We start from the raw sequence: 26645 nt of genomic DNA, 5'->3' as shown, positions 1-26645 counted from the left end.
TATCGTCTATCAATAAAAACACCCGTGAATCGCGATCTCACTAACAACCAAAAAATCAGAACAACGAAAAAGCGTGCAATGGCGTGTAAAGTGACGAAAAGCGTGTACACGCCATGTGACAAAATTATCGCGTGTTAACCGTTGAAAAAGCGTGTATTACACGCGAATATCATGTGAGTTGGCAAGTATGAATATATTCAGGGTAAGCAACAATCTCGGGGTCGACTATAGCAATAATCTTACCTGGTTTGCATCAACTGTTGTAACAGAAAGGATCTGACCACTGGTGTAGGGTCTATTGTATCGTCAAATATGGTCAATTCTTTTGACACAATTCTCTCAGTCCTCATTGTCTTACTATGACCTGTGATATATGACAGAAGTTTATCAATGACCTCCTTAGACGGTGGTGTTCCATCAGCAAAACAGAGCTGTGATACAACCTCCATAAAGAAACTATTACAGCGTCTTCTGTAGTCATTGTATTTCTTCATTTCCAATCTGCATAAAAAAGTACTCATTTGACAAATAGAAACTAGATTACCAACCATTTTTTTGTAAAATGTTACCATTGTCAATTTATAGTAGGAAGTTTTTCATATTTAGATATTAGACAAAATAAAAAATTTGCAAGGAACAATGTTCAGATATTGAAGTCATCAATTATCAGTATAAGTAATCTTATTGGTAATTAACTAGAATACTTGTAGATATTACATTTACATGTTCAGCGAAACCAAAAATCTGTGTCAAAATCCTAAATAACACACTTTATTTTTTTTAAATATCACATTATAATGAACATGTGAAATAAGTTTTAATTTGATTGGACACCACTCCATGGTAGACTACCTTAAACCAAAACTGTAACCTGATCAGTGAACCATGAAATTTGGGTCAAAACCCTAATTTGAACTAAGTTTTAAGTTGATTGGACACCACTCCATGGTAGACTACTTTAAACCAAATCTGTAACCTGATCAGTGAACCATGAAATTTGGGTCAAAACCCTAATGTGAATAAGTTTTAAGTTGATTGGACACCACTTCATGGTAGACTACCTTAAACCAATACTTTAAACTGATCAGTGAACCATGAAATCTGGGTCAAAACCCTAATGTGAAGTAAGTTTTAAGTTGATTGGACACCACTTCATGGTAGACTACCTTAAACCAATACTTTAAACTGATCAGTGAACCATGAAATCTGGGTCAAATATTTTAATAAGTTCACATCATAATGAACATGTGTTCTAATTTTAAGATGATGTGATTCAACTTCATTGTAAATTATTGATATAATATATTTAAATGTGCCTGATGCTGTGAAAAAGTGTCCATTCAATCGGACACAATTTCATGATAAAATACTTTAAATTCTGTCCTTTAAAGGTTGATTTTCAATAAGAGGACACTTTTTCACAGTAAAAAGTGTCCTTTAAAGGGAGATAATAAACAAGTCGCAGAAATGTTTTAGCTATATTTAATTTTCTATTACTAAAACAAACCAATTAAGATCCAGTTATAATTTGATATAAACAACTAGAGGCTCTCAAGAGCCTGTGTCGCTCACCTTGGTCTATATGCATATTCAACAGGGGACACTCTCCAACATTGTAGATGAGAATAGAATTAATGACAAAAATCTCTGTTTTTTTTTTGTATCTTATATTGCTGATCATTGAAGTCTGTTTAGTTTCTCTCTATCTTCATGATCTTATTTAGCTTTTGCTCTAAACACAAAAGAGGGTAAAAAAACTCCTATAAAGAGTAACAGTCTACTTATTATATCAGCAAAATTTGACTTGTTAGTAGGTCTCGTCTTGCTTATCATTTTTGATTATTTAAGTTTCTATCTATCTATTACAATTAATATCATACAAGGAAAAACACCCAAAAAATAGTAAAAATCATAATTAAAGGGCAATAACTCCGATAAGGAGTCATTGGACAATTTCTGCCATTTGTCTTAATTGTAGATTTTGTCTTGCTGATCATTTTTGTATATTTAAGTTTCTTTCTATCTATTATAAGTTTTAAGATATAAGACAAAAACTCAAAAATAATTGTACAAATCGGCTTCAAAGGGAAATAACTCTAATAAGGAGTCAACTGATGATTTCAACCATAAGACTTATTTGAAGAACTTGTCCTTCTGATCATTTTTGCAATTTAAAGTTTCTCTCTATCTTTTATAGTTTTCAAAATATGATAATAGGTAAAAATCGAAAAAAAGTGGTAAAATTTGTCATTTAAGGGCAATAACTCCTACAGGAAATTGTCTAACAGTTTTGACGTATTTGGATAATTGGTAGAGCTCAACATTCTGAACATTTTTACCTGCTTCAGATTTCCTCTTTTTATAACGGTTATCAGAATAATAGACAAAACTTGCATTTTACCCCATATGTTCTATTTTTTGCCATGTCGGCCATCTTTGTTGGCAGGCAGGGTCATTAGGCAAATTTTTAAAACTGAATTCCCTAATGATGATTGTGGCTAAGTTTGATTCTATTTGGCCCAGTAGTTTCAGAGGAAAAGATTTTTGTAAAAGATTACAAAAATTTACGAAAATTGTAAAAAATTTACTATAAAGGGCAATAACTCCTTAAGGGGTCAATTGACAATTTTGGTCATGTTGACTTATTTGTAGATCTTACTTTGCTGAACATTATTGCTGTTTACAGTTTCTCTCTATCTATAATAATATTCAAGATAATAACCAAAAGCAGCAAAATTTTCTTAAAATTACCAATTCAGAGGCAGCAACCCAACAACTTGTTGCCTGATTGGTCTGAAAGTTTCAGGGCAGATAGATCTTGACCTAATGAACAATTTTATCCTAGTCAGATTTGCTCTAAATGCTTTGGTTTCAGAGATATGAGCCAAAAACTGCATTTTACCCTATGTACTATTTTTTAGCCATGTCAGCCATATTTGTTCGCGGGCGGGGTTATCAGACACATTTTTTAAACTAGATACCCTAATAATGATTGTGGACAAGTTTGGTTAAATTTGTCTTAGTAGTTTCAGAGGAAAAGATTTTTGTAAAAGATTACAAAAATTTACAAAAAATGGTTAAAAATTAACTATAAAGGGCAATAACTCCTTAAGGGGTCAACTGACCATTTTGGTCACGTTGACTTATTTGTAGATCTTACTTTGCTGAACATTATTGCTGTTTACAGTTTCTCTCTATCTATAATAATATTCAAGATAATAACCAAAAACGGCAAAATTTCCTTAAAATTACCAATTCAGGGGCAGCAACCCAACAACGGGTTGTCCGATTCATCTGAAAATTTCAGGGCAGATAGATCTTGACCTGATAAACAATTTTATCCCCATGTCAGAATTGCTCTAAATGCTTTGGTTTCAGAGATATAATCCAAAATCTACATTTTACCCCTATGTTCTATTTTTAGCCATGGTGGCCATCTTGGTTGGGTGGCCCGGTCACTGGACACTTTTTTTAAACAAGACGGACGCCAAGTGATGAGAAAAGCTCACTTGGCCCTTTGGGCCAGGTGAGCTAAAAATGGAACAAGAAAGGCCAAATGTAGGAAGAACAGTATTTATGAGTTCTATTCTTGAATATTACATGATTTTGTAAATCGAAATGTATTATTATTCACATAGTTAATATTAAGTTCTATCAAATGTATTACTGTTTGTGTGTGTATTGGTACATGTTTTATTGTATAATTTATGTTTAATTACACATGGTGATGATCACATTTTGTATGAAATCAATACTCCAGTTTACATGCAATATTTTAATAGAGATAAAACCCCCTTGCTAATTTTAAAACTTCAAATTGGATAAAGAACTGAAGCTATGTATACATTTTGTAGGTATTGAGAGTGGACACTTTTTCACGTGAAATTCTGTCCTTACTATGAAGGACACTTTTTCATATGAAATAATGTCCTTTCTTTGAAGGACTATTTTTCACATGTGTGGACACGATTTCATAGGTAAATATGATCCGGATGATATTTCATAATAACATTATGTCCGTGGACACAATTTACTATGAAAAAGTGTCTGGCGGACATAATTTCATAGTGGACAATATTTAATCCTATATAATTTTAGTTGTAAACCTTACTCTTTATCAGTTTTCTCAGGATCCAGGTTTTCTGGAAATTTCTTGTGACAATCTGGACAATCATATTCCTTGAGTTGGATGTTGCCAAGGAAACATTTTCTACACATCACATGACTACAAGGCAGCCTGACTGGTGCTCCATCTATTATGATTTCACAATAGACACAGTCTGTTTGTTTGCTGAAAAGTAAAATGGTATAGTTTATAGAACTATAGCAGAAATGAATCAATAAGATAATCATGGGCTGAACAAATTGAAAACTCTGATTTATACTAATGCAGATTTCATGTAATGTTATGTTAACTTGTTTGTGCTTTTGTCGTCTTTTGATTTTTGACAGTTTATATTGACTTAGTATCTTCTACATCTATTTTCTTTCTATATCATTCCACTCCACCTATTTGAATTTATCAGCAATTTGTATATTTTCCCTTTGATCTTATAGTCTAATATTTTTCTGTGTCACGGACAGGACCTGATTCATGTACTAGAAAATATTAGGCAATGACATCATGTAACAGTGCAGCAACATCACGCTTTCATGTCCATCCATTCCAATTTAGAGTCTGATACAAAAATGCCATTATTCTATATATATTCACCATTTGTGAATTTTCCTATATATTTCCAATGTTACAATGCTTATGTTATCACATCACAGTAAGAGTCGATCGTTCAATGATGTCATTTATGCTAATCTACCTCTGTTCAACTAGTGTAATTCATTCAAAATTCGTAAGGGTTCTGCGGAACCCAGTGTCTCGCCTACTTTTGCTGTTAATCGCAGGCTCAAAAAAATGAGATTAGGAAAAAATTTAATAAAAACATTCCTCGCGATAAATTTTTTTATTGTAAGAAGCTTCTGTCCAAGTTTGGTAAAAATCCAGGATCGTTTATGAATCTAATAAATGTTTTAAAAAATTTAAGTGCAGACTGTATGTAATGTTAACTCGAAGAAAAACTAAGTCCATTCATAAGTAAAATATGGATAAACAAGTACAAAATTTTAATAAAAATTTCCTTCTAGATACTAGCTTTTGATCATGTACAAACTTCTGTCCATGTTTGGTACAAATCCAGGATAGTTTAAGAAAGTTATTAAAATTTTAAAAACTTTAACCACAGAGAGAATGTAATGTTTCCTGGCAGAAAAACTAAGTCCATTTATAAGTAAAATACGGAAAAACAGGAATTTTTTTTTCTTAAATTTACTTCTGGATACTATCTTATGATCATAAACAAGCTTCTGTTCAAGTTTGGTAGAAATCCAGGATACTTTGAGAAAGTTATTAAAATTTTAAAAACTTTAACCACAGAGTGAATGTAATGTTTCCTGGCAGAAAAACTAAGTCCATTTAAGAGTAAAATACGGAAAAACAGGGGATATTTTTTTTTACAAAATTTACTTCTGGATACTACCTTATGATCATAAACAAGCTTCTGTCCAAGTTTGGTAGAAATCCAGGATAGTTTAAGAAAGTTATTAAAATTTCAAAAACTTTAACCACAGAATGAATATTTGTAGACGCCGCTGACAACGACGCCGACAGAATGTAGGATCGCTATGTCTCACTTTTTCGACAAAAGTCAAAGGCTCGACAATAAAAAGGAACTCCAAATTGATCTATTCAAATAATAAAGCACAGTGGTAGGTGTGGTTTGTTGCAATGTCTAATATCTTTGCTAATTCCTGTTACATTTTTTTTGGTATTATTCAAAACATCTTTGCTATCTAAAGTTAAAAAATACATTTGATAAATTCTTACCCAAAACATTGTGTCACAACATCTTTGTTGCAGTGTTTTATAAACTTTTCCACTTTTTCAAGACTTTTCAAGTCTTTCATGTCTGCCCCTTCTCTGAGTGTCTGTTAAAAATAAATATAATATTAACATCAATTTGAACATTTCATTCTTTACTAGTTATTATTTAAGTAGTCATATCAATCTTAAAGTACTGTTGCTACTTTTATTTAAGGTAAAAGGAAAAGTTGTATTTTAGTGGACACTTGATTTCATGGTTATGACCAATTCTTCACATATATAGTATGAGTGGCCGTTCATGTCATTTGCGGGATATTCTATCGCATTACAGAAAATCCACATGCTTTAATACAGAGATTTTTGTTATAAACTTTATATGCCTATAATGAAATTATATTTATTTGAACACTTAACTTTTTAGGTTCACCTTTTATCCTTGAGATCTAATAAACTCAATTAATCGCCCCATAAATAATAATGTATCCACAATGTGGAACACATTTCAATTTCATTTATAATCATTTTGACCCACAAAAAACATATTCAGTAACATTAAAAAAGCATTATGCATAAACTATGAGATACAAGCTATATCAATATCTCTTACGTTCAGGTTTGTACTAATTTCCATATCTATAATTTACCAATAATTCCAGAATGCAATTATTTTATTTATTGTATTTCCCACAGACGTAAGAAAAGTAAGCATGTAATATTCTGTTAAATTGCACTAGTGCAAATATAGCTCTATATTATAAACTTGATCAGTGACAAGAATATAATTTAAACATTTTTTTCAATCTTAACTATACAATAAAAGGGTAATCCCATGCACATTAGTGAATACTATCCCTTGCAGAATATATATTGCAATCACAAGCTTGTGCAATTTAAAAATATTCTATTAGAACAATATTCATGCAATAACTGTCTAATATTATTTACACTGTGTGCTAGTGACCTAATACAATATATATGGGGTCTAACTTTACTGACCCCATATATATTGTATTAGGTCACTAGCACACTTTGTAACGAATTTATCTTACCGACTATCTTAACATGTGGCATTTAGACTAGTGGCCTATCAAAGTGATCCAAGTCTTTTAAACATAAAGAACCTACTTCCATTGGTCTATACAAAAACAAATGCCAACAATAACAACTTGTTAGATTTAAATGTGTTTTCTGCATTTATTTCAATCGTTCATCAATAAATTCTTCATCTGTTGTCTGGGGGCAATGTTCAGATTTTTCCTCAACACTGTGTTGATTTTATAAAGGGATGTAACAACACTACTAACCGTGTATTAAAATAAACCATGCCTACTAACCCCATATGAAATTTACAGGGTCTCCAAATGGTTGCTTTTAATCAATGATATTCCTAGAAATGAGTAGAAGGTAAGAAATCATTATATACATATATACTCACACCCCAAAGTGGCATACATCTTCTGATATCAACATCCTCTTTATCTGTGGTACAAACATGTTCTATAAATAACTTCACTACAACCACCCTGGTCCACTGGTATCTGAAAAAATCCATTAGAATCGATATACATTTAAATATGTTGAAAGAAATATAAACTTTTACCCACACAGGTAAAAATAATTGTAGCAACTAAAACTTAAGAGATTCAAGTAAGATACATTTTGGCTGCTGTCACCATAAAATTCAAGCAGAAATGGCAAAGTCAATATTTTGGTATCAGAATTACCAAAAATCACTCAGATCAAAAATCAAAATAGAAGGTGCAACAACCTGTGCAAGTTTGGTTAAATTCTGTCAAGTTTTTTGTCAAAGAGTAGTTAATTAATAAAGTGTGTCATGGATGACAATGAAGAAAATATCAGAAGTGAACTGTTTGTGTTGCTACAGCTTTACTGTCAAGGGATACAATTTAGAGAGGTGTTGTATCCCATGTGTTGTTTTTGTATGATCTGTATCTCTAATGATTTCAATAGTAACATGGCAAAATCTCAAGAATTTGGTACTGACTTAAATGTAAGTCATTTAGTCTTTTATCATAGTCTATGACATGTACCACAGAACAAGATACCTGGGGCAAATCAGACCTTGAAATATGGTATTGACAATTGAAATGCTTTGCCCAATTTTTTTTAAAGTAGCAACGAATGCAATGTTGGATGGCAGTTTTGGTCACCAACCACAGTTTTTAGACACGTTTTTGTATAAAGATCAAGATGGTAATTGTGATTTAGTATGACAATCAAGATGTTACTTTTGTAATAGTATGACGATCAAGACTATACTTTTTGTACTTTATCAAGTTAAAGATGATTCTTTTGTACTGGTATGGAGATCAAAATAGTACTTTGTACTGGTATGAAGATCAAAATAGTACTTTGTACTGGTATGAAGATCAAGAGATTATTTTTGTACCGATGTGGTGATCAAAATTGTACTTTTGTACTGGTATGAAGATCAAGAGAATATTTTTGTACTTATATTAAGATCAATATGGTACTTGTGTACTTTTATTAAGATCAAAATGATACATTTGTATGGGTACAAGCATAAAGATGGTACTTTTTTACTTGTAACAAAATGAAGATGGTACTTTTTACTGGTATCATAACCAAGATGATACTAGTTCTTGTATCAAGAGCAAGATGGTACTGTTGTACTTGTATCATTGTCTGGTCTATTATGGTACTGATGCTTGAAGAATTAATCTACCTAGCATTTTCTATTCCTTTCTGACAACGATCCCCATAATGGTATTCTCTATTCTCTACATCCTGCATAAAATGTCCAATAATTCTTTCTACCACTGGCCGATAATCACAGACTTGTCGTAGCCACTTTGTCCTGGTTTCTATTTTGTTTAAGGCATCTCTGTTGGGTTCCAGATTATCAACTAACATGTGTAATGCAAGGACATCCAATGTCTGTAAAAAGATAATACAAGATAAAGACAGCAGGAATTAATACAAAATATTGAACAATACAACAGACCACACCAACCATCTTACTATATATGATTTAATATTGAACTTGCTATTGTTAAAAAGTTGACATTGATATAGCATATTTTTAATACTATAACAATAAACTGCTTGCATAGAACCTATTCATATAGACTGCTTGGTTGGACAACAAATTTAGTTCTGAACACAGTCTTATTTAATTGCTGCTTTCTGTTTCAGAAATCTGTTACATGTACTGCATGTGTTGCCTTTCATTTTAGGTTTCTCCTACTGAATCATTTTTTACTGACAGTGCATTCATTTAGGTAAAAAAATGTTATGCCAAAAATTGTAATTTGAAGTAATTAACATGTACCTTGAGAAAATATCATTAATTGAATATCAAATATTTCTACATAATCCTTTCATGTTATTTACTCCAGTTAAACTTACAAGTTCATCTTCAGTTACTAGGTAGAAGGATGACTTGTTCTGCTGGAATTCCAATATCTTTTGACTACATTCGGGCCACACATGAACAATATGTGAAAAGTTTTTAAACCTTGTATTATGTAGTATAAAAGTCATATGACAGCCTAATATAGATGGTAACAATCTTCCAAATTCTCCTCTCAGAAGATGCTTACAGCCTACTATCAAACTTTCACAAATAAGCTGAAAAAATAATACAAAAATAAACACTACAGGAAATATTTAAACTGTCTGGTAAAACCTGTTGAAAGAGATGATTTACAATCAATTCTTTTCATGGTAAACAAATCTCAAAACTCATATTATCTTGAACTAAAACAACTAAAGACTGGATATTGAGTGGATGATTATATTACAAAAGTTCCTATAATTTAGTATCAAATGAACAGTGCTTTAATCTGTTTGTTTATTCCACATTGGCTAGAGGTATAGAGGGAGGGTTGAGATCTCACAAAACATGTTTTACCCTGCAGCATTTTTGCGCCTGTCCCAAGTCAGGAACCTCTGTCCTTTGTTAGTCTTGTATGTCTTTTTATATTGGTTCCTTTATATCTTTTGGAGTTTAGTTGACGTCCATTTTCGCTGAACTAGTCAATTATACATTATTGTTTAGGGGCCAGCTGAAGACCACCTCTGGGTGCGGGATTTTCTCGCTGTGTTGAAGACCCATTGGTGGCCTTGGTCTGTTTTCTGCTCTTTGGTCAGGTTGTTGTCTCTTTGACACATTCCCCATTTCCATTCTCAACTTTATTTTATTATATCCATATCAAAAGTTGAACCCTGATGTGTCAAATTCTGTTATTCACTATAAAACCATATGGAGTAAATATAAGTCAAGCAAGATACCCAATCACCACTGTATATACAATAAATATACAATATATGTACATTGTCGGAAAATATAAAATTTATTTATATGAGCTTTAGAAACAGGACGAAAAGCGAGGCTCGCCAAGCTTTTCTCCTGTTTCGTAGCGAGTACAAATAAATTTTATATTTTCCAACATTATGTACATATATTGTTTTTATCCTGAAATTTACACCCAACACTTGAAACTTTAGTTGTTAAAATCTTAATCATTGTTTCAAAGAAATCGACATAGTTTAAACGCGGACCGCAAAGAGGACCCCAAAATGAACTGGTACGCAAAAAGAAATATCCACATAACTGCTTGCTCAGCATGGAAGCGGGGTAACAGGAGACTTTATTTGTACAAGTACAAATAAAGCAAAAATTTATTTGTGTACCTGTTATTTGTACAATAGTTAGCTGATTGCAGGATAAACTATGATAAAGATATATTTTCAGCATCTCCAATAACTACAGTATACCATCTATCTATTTATCTATACATTACATTGCATTCTTCTTCAGACTGTACAGGATGAACCATGTAGACAAAATCCTGTATGTAAGCTTTAAGAACTTGATGGATGTAAGTTCCCTCAATACCTGACAGGAGTCTGCCCATTGGTAATGATTGGAAAATATCTGATGCTTTCAATACCACATCAAAATCACTATCTGTAAAACAATAGGATATCGTTTCAGCTAAATCATGCCAATCTAATAATTCTACTACTTATTTGATAAACAGATCATCATTTCTTGAGTCTTACAGACTAATTTACACTTCCGGTATTTGTTGTTTGAAAATACCAAAAATCTTTAATTTTCATTTCTTGAATGCTGCCTTTAAACAAAGATTTCTTTGGAACGTACTTGATCAATATTTACAATTTTATCTTGAAATTAACTAAGATAAAAGGGAACCATCACCTACCTATGGTGGTCATATGGTAGAATAGCTAAAGTGGATACCTATAAGCGGTATGTGGTGGTTGTCTATCGCATACTCAGTCAGTGTTCCAGCTAGGATTTCAAAAAGGCAGGGAGCCAATCATGAAAAGGGCACTTTAGCACAATGATTGATATTTCAAAAAGGGCATGTCAAACATTGTCTTATATTAACTGCAGGGGTTTCAGCTAGGAGTTTTGAGGGGGTTTAGTCACTTTTTAGCTAGATGAAAATCAACCTTATTTTGGGTAACAGTATTAAAGGGACCATGCAAGGACGTATATTACTAGCTCAGTCTTCCCTAGAACATTTTTGATGCATGGTAGGTCTAAGGTTAAGTTGCAAAGCAGATCGCAGCGGCGTTTTGTAGAATTATTTTTATTTCATTAGTCAAATGAATTGTGCATGTCAGTTAAAATACTACACTAGATCTGCAATACAGTCAGGAACAATACCGGTACCTTACATTTTCTCCAGGGGCCAACCTGGATCCGTCAAACTTTTTTCCAAGGGCCCAGTAGAAATTTTAAGGCCCTACCAGGGTATTTTTACTACAGGTACATACTTATTAATAGTCTTGAATGTTCTTATAAAGGCAATAATATATGTTTGAAATGCCTAATACATGTAGCCCAGTGTTTCTGATTATGATAGAAATAATAAATGAATTATAATAAACCACATTGAGTTTTTCAGAATTAAAATCCATTTAACCATGTCATTTCAGACTGTTAAACTTAATTTGTTATATTATATATAAAAAATATACAAAAAATCCCCACCCCCCCTTTTCCATTTTACACACCCCTAGATGTAGAGTATTAAAGTATTATCAGTTTCACCCCAAGAAAGTATTCATTTTTAATGAAATAATCTTAGCAGTTAATCAAAATGAAAATCTTACTGTCTATAAATAACAATGAAAAGTAACTGTTTCTTGTTAAAGGGGTTTTCCGAATTTTCCTGCCAAAAAAGCACATGGCTTTCAACAAATGTAAACAAAGCAGTCAATTTGTGATCATGGATTACAGCTTAAATTAATTTAATTTGGATATAGATATTCAATGAAAGGTACAGTCAAGCATTGTTTTTACTTTCTTCTGGATTAAAACTAGTTTAAAAGATCAATTTAAAAAAAATGATTTTGACATATAAACAACAGACGATCTACGGATACATCAAACGCAAATTGTCATCTTTTGAGAAATATTGAAATTGATATGCTGACTGACCGAATTTAATGATAAAAATTATTACAATGGTCAATTATGAAGTTTAATTAACGGATTAATAACCCATCCGATGTCAATAAGCAGATTATCTGTAATCACAATTTATTACACCTGCTGTAAATGTTAATTAGCTGAGGGTCATAAACTTGTCACAAATATGAAGACAGGTAGAATAATTGTATTTTCATCAAAATATTACGGCAATAAAGGCATGGACTTACAAAATAGGGCAGGGCATCTTAAAAAGGGGACAGGGCGTCAGAAAAAGGGCACAGGTCGGCACTCGATAAAGGGCGGGTGGACCGCCCTGTGAAAACGACCTAGCTGGAAAACTGTCAGTATACAAGAAGATTCAAAGACAACAACACTAAGGCTATCACTAAGTTGCGGTATCTTTTATTGTGTTGACTAGTTTTGTCACGGGTGTGACGTCATCAGGACCTAGTGATAGCCTTAGTGTTGTTTTCTTAATCTTCTTTTATATCTAAAATTAACTGGTAAATATATGAAATGAAAAGAGATTTGTTCAATTGGTCTTACCTGAAGTTTCTTTTGTTTCCATAGAATTCCTTAAAACATCCTCTATCTGTCCAAAAATGATCCAGGAAAATGGCATCTTGGTAGAGAATACCCTTCCATCTGCAGATGTTGTTTTGACAGTTATTTCCTGCAGTTCTTGTCGACGTGTAGGAGGTACCATTAAAGAATATTTCAATTGGGTAAGTTCTGGATCATTCAGGATTTGTAACCAAATGGCAACTTGCCAATCTTGGTCACTTGAGTTTTCTAAAATGTCTAAATTTCTATTCGTATCCATGAAAGCAATGAATCCAGCTAACACAGGAATGATTGTTGCCTCTAAGCATTGAACGGCAAAGTTTCTACAAAATTAAGGATAATCTTTAAATAACCAACCCTTATAGTTGATTTTGTTTTTAGTTTAAATAAAGTGACAGTCATTCCTTGTTACCATTATCTTAGCCGGACTTGTGTTGAATTTTGTGTTGAAAAATTCCACATATCTTTAATTGCATATAAGATTGCACTGGTTCCCAGAAGTTTGGTAGTACAAAAACAGAGACTACTGATCTGAGCATCAGACACAATATGCCTTCCTATTTCAATTTCAAATAATTTTTTATTCTTCAAAAGAAACTTTAAACAGGGGTTTTACATTGATCTCATTTAATACCAAAACTACCAAATATTTTACTTATGTACAAAGTTACTGCTTTGCGTAGGAACAATTAATGTAAAATATGCACTACTATCTTGTAAGTTTTTTCTGACCGAGCCCAAATTAGTGGTTACTAAACCATAAGATATATCCATTTATTTGAATTTCGCTTTAAAGAGTTGCTATTTTCAAGATTTCAATGCATAAATTTTTTGTGCTTAGTCTAATTCATACAATGAACCATAACTTTGTCCTTCATGCCAATATAGTTGCTTGATACAAGCTATTCACACAGCAGATTTTTTCATCCATTTTACGTTGTTGTGAAATGAGCGAAAATAACCCCCACATGAAAATTTCCACATTTACAGAAAAAGATAAGAATGTTTTACTACAACTGAATAATGGTCAGCAAAAGGCTGCTTCATAACCACCTGTCAAATATCGGCCTCTAGCATCAAGTGTGAACCTTCATTTAAATTCTGAAAACATTATGATAAAAATGATCTAAGTTCAAAAGGGATAACTCCATAGAGCAGAAAAATTCTTATGGCAATGCACACCATCTGGGTCAATTTTGTGCAATTCGTTTCAGGTAGGCGACAATGCTTATTTCTATGTCATTTGGTCTCTAGTGGAGATTTGTCACATTGGCAATCATACCACATCTTCTTATTTTGATTATTGTAACCTTTTCTTCCATTCCTCTATCCATAGGATTGTCCATATCAACATAATTCCAAATTAAAGAAACTCTTCCAATTAAAACAGTTGGAGTTGAATTATGTAGCTTTATTCGTATTCATGACAATTCCATATAGGAATATCATAAAATATAATAACACTCTAAATTTAAGAAATTGATGTGATGCCACCAATTCACCAACCTGAAGGTACCAGCTCTGTTCAAGTTTTCTGGTTTAGTAGCTTCTGTAGTCAACCAATTCTTCCTGATTTGTTTTTCAAAATTCTGATCTTTTTCTTTAAGAATACCTGTCACATGTTTTACTATTCCAGATAGCACTGTCATATCACCTGAAAAAAGAATCTATACTGTGTGTGTTTTGCTTATTGTTGAAGGCCGTACAGTAACATTGAGTTACTTATATCTACATAATTTGGTGAAAAGCTATCTCCTTTGCAGTCATACCACATCTTCTTAATTTTATAAAGGAATTCATTCATTGCAATAAATTATTTATAATAAAAGGAGATATTGGGGAAAAGGACAATGAGACAACACTAAAGGTAAAATATAATGAAATAGAAGGTATATTGAACATTATATCATAACATAAAATCCTTACATATACTTGACTAAGAATATGCTTTTATTTCTCTTCTTCCTCTCAAAGTTATAAGGAAGCCTTAAACATAGAGCAAAAACTTATACCACACTGCAAGTTCAATATATTTCCCTACACAAGTTCAAGCAAATTCTTTGAATAAGCCACACCTATGCATTGGAAACACATACAAGTACCTACCTATCTCTGACATTGCTACAACAAATCATTTTTTGATTTTAAAAATGGTTTTCTTATTTTTCAGTTCATTTTATTATTCATTTTGATATCATTTTCATTTTATTGCAAACTCTATTAATATTAAGGAAATTTCAAATGCCAAGATGAGGTACAAATTACACAAGACAACAGTTCTACAGAGCAACTACCTAGCACCGACTACAAAATAAAGCATACATAAGACCAGGCCAGAATGATGTTTGGACATAACTTACCTTTAAAACTTGAATTTTTAAATGAATTTCAAATGCTATTCAAAATTAAAGCTTATATATACCTTCTTCAACCTGCATCCAATTAAGTATAATCTTTAGTCTGTCTACAGCTCTAGTTTCATCAGACTTTGGATCTTTTACATTTCCCAAGGCAGGTTGTATACATTTCTTAATCAAGTTATCAATTTTAAACTGTTTCTTTGTTTCAGCCTTTTCTTCTATATGTGTGTCCATGAAATCTATTTCTTCATTTGTTTCCATTGTTTCTATGTCTCTGTCCTCCTGATCTCTGTCTATTTCCATATCGACCTCAGATCGGTCCTTAGTAACATCTAACAAGGCACTGACAGATTTCCCAGACATTTCTGCAACTGATGGAATATCTTTAGGAGCAGGATGGATATCATCAATATGAACTGAGTGCCATAAACCACACTGAAATGAATAAACCACAATGAAATGAATAAACCCACTGAAATGAATACACCACACTAAAATAAATAAAAGAACAGAGTTCCAATGCCCCTCGCCTTGCACATATTTTATTTATCCAAGGTACAAGGGCAATAACTAAAAAAAGCACTTTTTTGTTTGGTTCTTTAAAACTTTTTATTAATATCTTAAGAGAAATGAAGGCTTCTGAGCAAATGCAATGTGATTTCCATTATAATTTATATTTCCAAGGGGCATAACTCATTAAAAATATTTGATCAGAACTTATTTTCGAAAGTGTCAAAGACATTGCTGATACAAACCTATTATATAAGTTTCTGGCAAGAATTGAACACATGAGAGCGATAACATTGCAATTTTCCATATAATCAATATTTTCAAGGAGCATAACTCTTTAAAAAAAATAATTGATCGGCACTGATTTTTGAACTCTTAAAGTACATTAATGATATAAACCTATAATATAAATTTCATAAAAATTGAGTTGTACACATTAGAGCACTCATAAGGCAATTTTCCAAATCATTAATATTTCCAAAGGGCAAAATTCTTTTAAAATTTATTGATTGGCACTGATTTTCGAATTCGTCCAAGACATTGCTAATATAAACCTCTGATTTAAGTTTCATAACATTCTGGCAAGAATTGTACATATGAGAGTGCTAACAATGTAATTCTCCATATAAATAATGTTTCCAAGGGGCATAACTCTTTTAAAAGTAATTGATCGACACTGATTTTCGAACTTGTTCAAAACATTGCTAATATAAACCTATGATATAAGTTTCATTAAAATCTGGCAAGAATTGTACAAATGAGAGGGCTACCGATGCAATTTTCCATAAAATTAATGTTTCCAAAGGGCATAACTCTTTTAAAAATAATTGATCGGCACTGATTTTCGAACTCATCCAAGACATTGCATATATAAACCTATGATATAAGTTTCATAAAATATAAGTTTCATAAAAATCTGGCAAGAATTGTACAAATGAGAGCACTAACGATGCAATTTTCAATATAATTAATGTTTCCAAGGGGCATAATTTTTTTTTGAATTATTGATCGGCACTGATTTTCAAACTCGTCCAAGACATTGCTGAATTAAACCTATGAAATAAGTTTCATAAAAATCTGGCAAGAATTGTACACGTGAGAGCGCTAACAAGACCGGACGGATGCCCGTATTTCCATGTCGGGGACAACAAACTACACTGAAATAATTAAACCCACTGAAATGAATAAACCCACTGAAATAAATAAAATGCACTGAAATAAATAAACCCAGTGAAAAGAATAAATTTATTGACATAAATACACCACACTGAAATTACTAAACAATGCTGAAATAAATAAACCACACTGAAATGAATCATCCAACTTAAATAAATATACCACAATGAAACGAATAAACCCACTGAAAAAAATACACCACACTGAAATAAATAAACTACACTGAAATGATTAAACCCACTGAAATAAATAAACCACAGTGAAATGAATAAACCCAGTGAAGTGAATAAACCACACTGAAATAAATAAACCCACTGAAAAGAAAACTTATTGACATAAATACACCACACTGAAAGTAATAAACCATACTGAAATAAATAAATGACACTGAAAAGAATAAACCCCACTGAAAAGAATAAACCCAATGTAATAAACAAGAGATGATTGTAACAGGATGCTGTTACGAAGTCTCCCAAACAAATCCCCATAAGTATAAACCCCTAAGGACTCTCCCTATTGAATAAATTGAAAAAAAAATTCAAGGTCAAAGGTCAAAGTCATAATTGACCATTGACCTTTAGACCTTTTAGTAGACTATATGTTCCCATGGTCATTACTTAAGACCTCATGTGTCTATCACTAACTGTTCTCAAGTTATAATCATTTGAAAATAAAATCACATAGGGGTCTATAGTAAACCCCTCCTTTCATTTTGCCCCTCAAAGTACCCCTTTATCAACTCCATTGCACGAACAAAACCCTGATTGCACCACTAGACATGTTAGTCTAACATATTGTGGAACTCTATGCTCATCTGACAAGCGGTGTGGACAATAAGACGAAGAAGAAGGTCTCCAAACTTTGTTTGGGAGACGCAATAAACCACACTGAAACAAATAAACCTAACTTAACATAAATAAACCACACAGAAATAAATAAACCACATTAAAATGAATGAACCTCTAACTTATCTGAAAACATGTAAAGTAGCCTCCAGCTATACCTGTGAGTTGTATAAGAAGGACAACATGGATATTAGACACTCTGTAATAGATCTGTTGTAATTCTCCCTACATTGTGATGTAACTTACCTTAAATCCTGTGAAGCATTCTCCAGCTATACCTAGGAGTTGTATAAGGAGGACAACATGGATATTAGACACTCTGTCATGGATCTGTTGTAGTTATCTCTACATTGTGATATAACTTACCTGAAATCCTGTGAAGCATCCTCCAGCTATACCTGGGAGTTGTATAAGGAGGACAACATGGATATTGGACAATCTGTCATGGATCTGTTGTAATTCTCCCTACATTGTGATGTAACTTACCTGAAATCCTGTAAAGCATCCTCCAGCTATGCCTGGGAGTTGTATAAGGAGGACAACATGGATATTAGACACTCTGTCATGGATCTGTTGTAATTCTCCCTACATTGTGATGTAACTTACCTGAAATCCTGTGAAGCATCCTCCAGCTATACCTGGGAGTTGTATAAGAAGGACAACATGGATATTGGACAATCTGTCATGGATCTGTTGTAATTATCCCTACATTGTGATGTAACTTACCTGAAATCCTGTAAAGCATCCTCCAGCTATGCCTGGGAGTTGTATAAGGAGGACAACATGGATATTAGACACTCTGTCATGGATCTGTTGTAATTATCCCTACATTGTGATGTAACTTACCTGAAATCCTGTAAAGCATCCTCCAGCTATGCCTGGGAGTTGTATAAGGAGGACAACATGGATATTGGACAATCTGTCATGGATCTGTTGTAATTCTCCCTACATTGTGATGTAACTTACCTGAAATCCTGTAAAGCATCCTCCAGCTATGCCTGGGAGTTGTATAAGGAGGACAACATGGATATTAGACACTCTGTCATGGATCTGTTGTAATTATCCCTACATTGTGATGTAACTTACCTGAAATCCTGTAAAGCATCCTCCAGCTATGCCTGGGAGTTGTATAAGGAGCACAACATGGATATTAGACACTCTGTGATGTATCTGTTGCAGCTCATCCTGTAAAGCGTTTCTAGCACAGGCTATTAAGTCTCCATTCTGGTCACCACTATCACATTGTATAATCAACAACATGTCATCTGAAGTAGTCTGGTCCAAGAATGACCTATCAAAATATCAGAAAGTCTTCACTGTAATATGAACTTATGAATAAGCAACCTCTGTGAAGTCTTGCTTGGTTTATTGATCGAGATTGAATTTCCTGTAGATAGTACTTAAGATCAAGGTGTTACTACAGGTTTTACATAAGACTTAACATTATCAATGATCCATTTAAAAAATGAGGTCAAGGTCAGATGAACTGCCCTTGCTAGACAGACATGTACACCTTACAAACATTTTATTCACAAAATATAGTTGACCTATTGACTTAGAAATTGACCTTACCACAACACAAACATTGATTAATGAACCATGAAAATGATGTCAAGGTCAGGTGAACTCTGTCTGACAGACATGTATACCTTGTAATGATTCTATATACCAAATACAGCTGTTCTACTATTCATTAATAAACTGTTGACACAGAGATATGTCTCACCTTTTGTAATTTCAATAGTATAATGCAAATGTTGAAATTTAAAGGGCAATATTTAAACATGTAAATTATGCAAATCATTCAAAGTCAATTTACCATGACTGAAGGCACAGAGTCAAATAACCTCCATGGAAATGAGAAATGCCAATGCTTATAAAACTGCATACAAAATACCATTGACTTATCATAAGTCGTTCCCTTTAAACAAACCTAAACACAAACTCTGTAAAAGTTTCAAAGTCAATGAACCATGATGAGGGGGTGGAGCCATATAATCTCCATGGAAATGAGACTTGCCAATGCTAATACATATGCATACTAAATATCATTGACTTAACATTAGTGGTTCATCTTAAACTAATCTAATCACAAACTTCAACATGTAAACTATGCAAAACATTCAAAGTCAATAGACCATGACTGAGGGGGTGGGCCAAATAATCTCCATGGAAATGAGATGTGCTCATGGTTATACATCTGCATACAAAAATATCATTGACCTACTACTAATGGTTCCCCTTTAAACTGACCTAATCACAAACTAATACATGTAAACTAAGCAAAAGTTTAAAGTCAATAGACCATTACTGAGGGGCAGGGGCCAAATAATCTCCATGGAAATGATATGTGCCAATGCTTATACAGCTGCATACCAAATATCATTGACATACCACTAGTGGTTCCCCATAAACTGACCTAATCTCAATCTAATACATTGTTGACACTGCCACTGCCACCGACACAGGAAACAGCACACCTAAGTCTCGCTTTTTCGACTTCGTCGACACGAAACAAAAATGAGAAAATCATGTGTCACTGAACCACAGAGTCTCCAACTCAATCAATATTAAATGAATATCCTCAAATGTTTAATAACGTTTGACTAGTTTGAACAAAGAAAAAACTTAGTCAATCCGAATCAAAGACGACCTCTGGATCCATGTTTTTAATCCTAATGCAATTTAAAAAGGATCTTCCATATATTATAAAGGCCAAGTTTGTTTTAAATTGGCTATGCAGTTTTAGATAAAGATAAAATTTCCATAGGTATTTCAATTGATCCACCAGTACCATCATGAATACCTCCTTATAAAAATCAAAAGACAAAAGTTTGTACAGGATCTTCCAATCATCAAACTCCTGAAATCTGCAAACATTAAAGAGAAGATTTTATAAAAAAAAGCTAATAAGAATCAGGAATTGCCTCTTCTGGCCATGTTTTCCTTCTGATTAAAACAAAAGATGGAACTTTATGAAGACCTTTCATACGTTATTCCTGATACATCTGGTTAAAATTGGCCAAAGAGTTCTAGAGAAAATGAAAAATGTGATTTTCCATACAGTTTCAGTGGGAATTTTGTATCACCATTGCCACCATGTCTGCCACCAGATCAACTTTTAATGATGAAATTTTGTATAGTGATCAAATGACCATAGTTTGTAGAGGATCCTCAAATCCATCAAACCCCTGAAGTTTAAAATTTGCCTTGTAGTTTCAGTGGAAATTCTTGAGAATTGACCAATCAGAAACAAAGATTGCCTCTGGCAGTCTTATTTTTTTTCTGATCAGATTGAAATTAGAGAGTTGTATAAATAACCTTCAATTTAATATTCCTGCTAAAATATAAGACCAGTAAAAATAACAGTATATATCTAACTCATACTTGATTTGTCTACTGAATTGTTGTTCTGTGTCAAATGACTGAAGATTCAGTAAAACTATATTCTTCCTCAGAATAGGTAGAAATCTACACAATATATCTATATCTGCTATGGACAGTAACTTGGAATTTGTTGTTATCTGAAAAAATAAATTTACTCCATTATGGTAAAGGGTACCTGAAGAGTTCATGGGTGATCTTGCAGATTTTTGTGAAATTTTGAAAGCAACTTGAGCATAAGGAACTGCACTTGAATATAAAAAAATTATATACATGTATGTGATTTTAATACTGTGAGATAAAGCAATTCAATTTCGCATAAATAGAGGAACAAAGGTATAGATTGAACTTAAATATTGCAAAAAAGCTTAAATAATTTGACTTTTAAATGCTCTTTCTCAAAACCTGTCCTATAGATTTTCTTAAAATAGTATCACAATTTGCCCATTTTAAACACTTTCAGGTGTTTCTTAATTAGGTAAGTCTAACCTGAGCATGTATGTTTTTCTGTTGTTGATTTGTTACTTTATAACGTAGATAATCTTCCAGACTTCCATGGTGCTGTTCTGAGAAGTATGTGTTAGATATATGGTCATGTTCAAGTTCTAGCACTGCTGCAGGTGTAGCACACCATAAAAGGATACCTTCTGCATCTTTTAGAATCTAAAAGAAAAACATTTCTATAGTTAAAATGTAACTCAACAGAGCTATATCAGATAATCTTTTAAAAATGCAAATGACCATTCAAAAGCATTAAAGGATGTGAGGGATGCATAAATACCCTGCCACATCTGGTCTGTGTTTTTGTTAGATGTTTTTCTGCTTTGAATTGATCTGATGAGTTAAGCCCTTTTCAACTGATTTTTATAGTTTGTTCTTATGTTGTAATGTTACACCACTGTCCCAGGTTAGGGGAGTGTTTGCACCTTCAATCATGTTTAACCCGCCACATTCTTTATGTGTCTGTCCCAAGTCAGGAGACTGTAGTTCAGTGGTTGTCTTTTGTTCTTGTCTGTCATATTTGTTTTGTTATAAATTAGGCCGTTATTTTTCTCAATTTAATTGTTTCACATTTTTCATGTCAGGGCCTTTTATAGCCAACTATATGGTATGGGTTTTTCTCATTGTTGAAGGCAGTACAGATGCCTATAATTGCTTATATCCCTTTCATTTGAACTTTGGTGGATAATTGTCTCCTTGGCAATCATACCACATCTCCTTATTTTTATAAAGTAATGATTTGATATGCAGCTGGGCTCTCCAGTAAAACAGGTAATAGAGAAATGAAATAGCCTACAAAATTTATCACTAAAGACTTTGTTTGAATAAATTGAGTCTGATTCTAATATGACATTCTTCCTTTCTAAATTCTAAATTTTCCTATCAGAATCGAAATAATTCTTTCATGCCATGCTCTATGCTCATTTTAACATGGGTAGGCATTATATTTGTCAACATTTTACACCTCACTAATGCTCGGTATAAAGATATTGACAAATAAAATGCCTGCCCATGTTAAAATGAGCATATAGCATGGCACGAAAGAATTATTTCTTAATCTAAGGTAAAGGAACAGTAGGCTATGTCACAGATTTTGCTAAAAGTTTGCATACAACATTGGAATAACTGAAAATTGAAAAAATAATGCATTTATCTCTTTTATTATCTGAAATTTTACTGATTGAATTCTTCCAAAATAGGTGACCATTTGTATAGAAAGCAAATAAAGTCAGCGAAAAAACTACTGAAATTTGTCTTAAAATCATTAAATCTCTAATTTTTAATACATTGATTTTTCTTAAAAAAAACTATATGTTGTTGATACACAAATTTCTATTTTTGATGATATAAAATAATCATATGGTCATCTACTACGTTTTTGTCTTATAATCAATCTGATACCTAGTTGGTATTGAAAAACAACAAAAATTAAAGTTTTACAGCCTGCAACGGGATGAAGTTGCGATTATTCCGACGTTTTATGGTATTTTTCTCATAGAACACTACTTTGAATGATGAATACAGTAAAAACAAAGTCTTTTGATACCTCATTTTCCATTTCTGGTATAGCCTGGTCATTACACTTTCTTTCAAGATATATGTACTGTATAATAGCAGCACAAGTGTCGTCATGGTAACCCATAAAAGCATCTCCAATTTGTCTGCTTTCTTTCCTATTATAGAGAATATATATTTACACATTATAAATTTCTTTTCCTACCAGTTTGTAAAAAGCATCTCCAATTTGTCTGCTTTCTTTCCTATTATAGAGAATATATATTTACACATTATAAATTTCTTTTCATACCAGTTTGTAAAAAAAAAAACATTATTTTTTTTAAACTTCAAATAAGGTGTTCATGAAATTGTTGCGGATATGCAAACATGATGACAAACAAGTTTCAAATGTCCCTTGGTTTTCGTCTCATTGTTGTATATCTTACATCTCTTTTAATTCATACAAGAATTCGGATTTATTTTGTCTCTTATTTTAGAGCTATAAAAATTTATGTTGAAAACATTAGACCTTGTAATATATTGCAATGTAAATGAAGGACAGAATATCTTATGCATTTAATAACAAAGCACTTACTTTTGCCTATAATATCTCAAATGCATAGGAACTTTGACTTCACAGAACTGCTGTGCCCATTCCTGTAACTTAACTGTTAGTTTTAGAAGAGAAGGTGTCAGCATGGTCTTCAATGATAAGAAATGTTTCTCCAGACGATTGATCAGTGGAATTGGAAACTTGTCATATACAATCTGTTTCTCTGCTACTACAATCAGTCTAAGTAAGAGAAAATTCCAATTGATATTTGCAAAGGATACCTTTTAGTGACTACTGCTTATCTGTCACTTGTCAGGTGCAGGGACAACTCCTCAGCGTATTGAAATATGTGAAAGTGATCATATTTGGACCGAGAATCAAAATAATATCATATTCTGAAAAAGCTTCTTTTTGTGTGGGAACTTGATACAGTAGAAAATCAAGTGACTTTTTTTCTTTTTTTTCATTGACAGCCACTTTCAAGCAAAGAGGGTCGGAGTCATACAGCAAAGTATAGTGAGGCTGAACATTTTTCAATAGCAAACTTGACCTTGTATAATAAATTCAATAAAAATTTCTTATTTGAAGAATTGTGTTTAACATAGTATGACCGGACAATTTGGACTGTGCAGTGTGAAAATAGTTTTAAACAACATTTTATTTATTCAATTGTTTTAATGTATATTTAGGTTTTGCATTTATTTTATTATTCTGAACTTTGTCGTAAATTTAGGCATAAGTGTTTTACACGGATTATATGTCATAATCTTGGACAAAGGACTTAAATTCATTTACTCTATTCATTTAATTATTTATTCTCTGTAACAGTTTAGACAATAATTTACTTATACGTGTCGGACATTAATTACTCTTCTAATCTATTGTTATTTCTATTTGGCATATGTTAATCTTCTTAATCCTTTAATTGCTTGTGCTTATATATATTGTTATTGTTTGTATGTTACTTTACATTTGGTTCGGAGTTTGTTGTTCGGTCTTGCCGGACTGCTAAAATAAAAGTTTAAGGAGCGAAATATTCCTTCTTGATTTCCATTTAGCCGGAACGCCATTTTACCCGGCTATATCTGGTGTTAGGACATCCGGGCAATGCATCTATCGGATACCTTGTTCTACCTGTGAAGCTGAACCCCCAGCAAACAGAAAAATGGATACGCGGAGAACCAGAAATTTTGGCCGAGACTGGAGATACCAGAAGTCTGATCATGGAACTACCTTTCAGACAAGAAATTTTCAACATATGGACAACTACCTATGTAAGTTTTGTGGAAAGACTGTGAATAATCAATTTCATTTTAGACAATGTATAGCAAAAACGTCATTTTGCTATAAGTGCAGAAGTTTTGGACATTACGCCAGAATGTGTAATTTTCACAGACAACCGGACGTGAAAGTTGTTAAGGTTAAATCGAAATCTAAGTTACGTCGTGACGCAGAAAGAATGAGAAAATTCAAAGAACAGAAAGCTATGTCAATTTTTCCTTGTGCGGAACTCAATACTATTGAACTGATGGACTTCTTTCCAACCTTAGATTATAATAGGGAATTTATAGATAACGTTAGACTCAGGCACGACCGAGTGAATTCCGAGAGAGTTAAATTCAAAATTAAAAGTGTACACTATGAAAAGAAATTTAAAGAATTAAATCAAAAGCATACCAGTGTTGTTAGCAATCTAGAAAAACTTCAAAAACAAGGTGCAGATGATAAAAAAGATATGGAAAAATTACGGGAACGCATTACTGATCTTGAAGAAGCTAATTTTCGGATTTACGATCAAAGGTGTGATGCAATCGACCAGCAATACCAATTACAACGCGATAAAGAACATATGCGGGATCGAATCACCAAACTAGAAGACGAATTGGACAATTTTCGGAAAAATACAAGAGAAGATAATCATCCAAACCAAAACTATCGTTACAGAGGACGCCACAACCACAGAAAAAAATTTCGGAACAATTTCAGATGAACAGTAAGACCCGGGTCGTGTCTTCAAGGGCCGCGGGAATATATGACCGGACAATTTGGACTGTGCAGTGTGAAAATAGTTTTGAACAACATTTTATTTATTCAATTGTTTTAATGTATATTTAGGTTTTGCATTTATTTTATTATTCTGAACTTTGTCGTAAATTTAGGCATAAGTGTTTTACACGGATTATGTGTCATAATCTTGGACAAAGGACTTAAATTCATTTACTCTATTCATTTAATTATTTATTCTCTGTAACAGTTTAGACAATAATTTACTTATACGTGTCGGACATTAATTACTCTTCTAATCTATTGTTATTTCTATTTGGCATATGTTAATCTTCTTAATCCTTTAATTGCTTGTGCTTATATATATTGTTATTGTTTGTATGTTACTTTACATTTGGTTCGGAGTTTGTTGTTCGGTCTTGCCGGACTGCTAAAATAAAAGTTTAAGGAGCGAAATATTCCTTCTTGATTTCCATTTAGCCGGAACGCCATTTTACCCGGCTATAATAGCATTAATTTACATGTGAAAAGATTACATGTCAACTGCTGATTTAAAAGATTCTAACTTAGACTTTGCCAGAAAATTGATTTCTAATAGCTCTACCACAACCTCAAATGAAAGCTATATAGGTTTCTATTAAAAATTGTTTAAGAAGGTCTGAAAAAGGCATGTAAAAATACATTTTATTTCACTTTTATTTTTATTTTTCTGCATTATCCATTTTTTAACTACAGCCAGAATCTTTAAACTTAACCAATTCACTCATAATTCATAGCTACTTGTTAGTACAGCTCTAATATTGTTTTCTCTATTTTCTGAATTTCTTCCACTTATCAGAAGCTTGGAAAAAACCCTGTAAACTACTCCAGACTGAAAACTATATAAAACTAGACAAAGTGATGCCCCCGCACTCCACTCTGA

General features: G+C 32.6%; 1 protein-coding gene across 4 annotated transcripts in view; it reads right to left on the bottom strand.

The window, feature by feature from the left end:
- LOC127702509 (E3 ubiquitin-protein ligase rnf213-alpha-like) overlaps positions 1 to 26645 on the bottom strand; it is a 333395-nt gene that overhangs the window by 40607 nt on the left and 266143 nt on the right. For all 4 annotated transcript variants that reach the window (XM_052206722.1, XM_052206719.1, XM_052206721.1 and 1 more), the window contains 15 exons: positions 23762 to 23959; positions 23216 to 23342; positions 21658 to 21831; positions 21172 to 21308; positions 18871 to 19075; positions 15316 to 15688; positions 14400 to 14547; positions 12876 to 13216; positions 10663 to 10829; positions 9266 to 9487; positions 8583 to 8794; positions 7311 to 7413; positions 5879 to 5979; positions 4112 to 4291; positions 244 to 501 (listed from right to left, as the gene is read on the bottom strand). In XM_052206722.1, coding sequence (XP_052062682.1) covers positions 244 to 501; positions 4112 to 4291; positions 5879 to 5979; positions 7311 to 7413; positions 8583 to 8794; positions 9266 to 9487; positions 10663 to 10829; positions 12876 to 13216; positions 14400 to 14547; positions 15316 to 15688; positions 18871 to 19075; positions 21172 to 21308; positions 21658 to 21831; positions 23216 to 23342; positions 23762 to 23959 — 2946 coding nt within the window. The remainder of the gene's footprint in view (positions 1 to 243; positions 502 to 4111; positions 4292 to 5878; positions 5980 to 7310; positions 7414 to 8582; positions 8795 to 9265; positions 9488 to 10662; positions 10830 to 12875; positions 13217 to 14399; positions 14548 to 15315; positions 15689 to 18870; positions 19076 to 21171; positions 21309 to 21657; positions 21832 to 23215; positions 23343 to 23761; positions 23960 to 26645) is intronic.

The sequence above is a fragment of the Mytilus californianus genome, unplaced genomic scaffold (assembly GCF_021869535.1).
Source record: "Mytilus californianus isolate M0D057914Y unplaced genomic scaffold, xbMytCali1.0.p SCAF_5, whole genome shotgun sequence".
NCBI classification, from domain to species: domain Eukaryota; kingdom Metazoa; phylum Mollusca; class Bivalvia; order Mytilida; family Mytilidae; genus Mytilus; species Mytilus californianus.
This window is presented reverse-complemented; position numbering and strand designations above follow the sequence as displayed.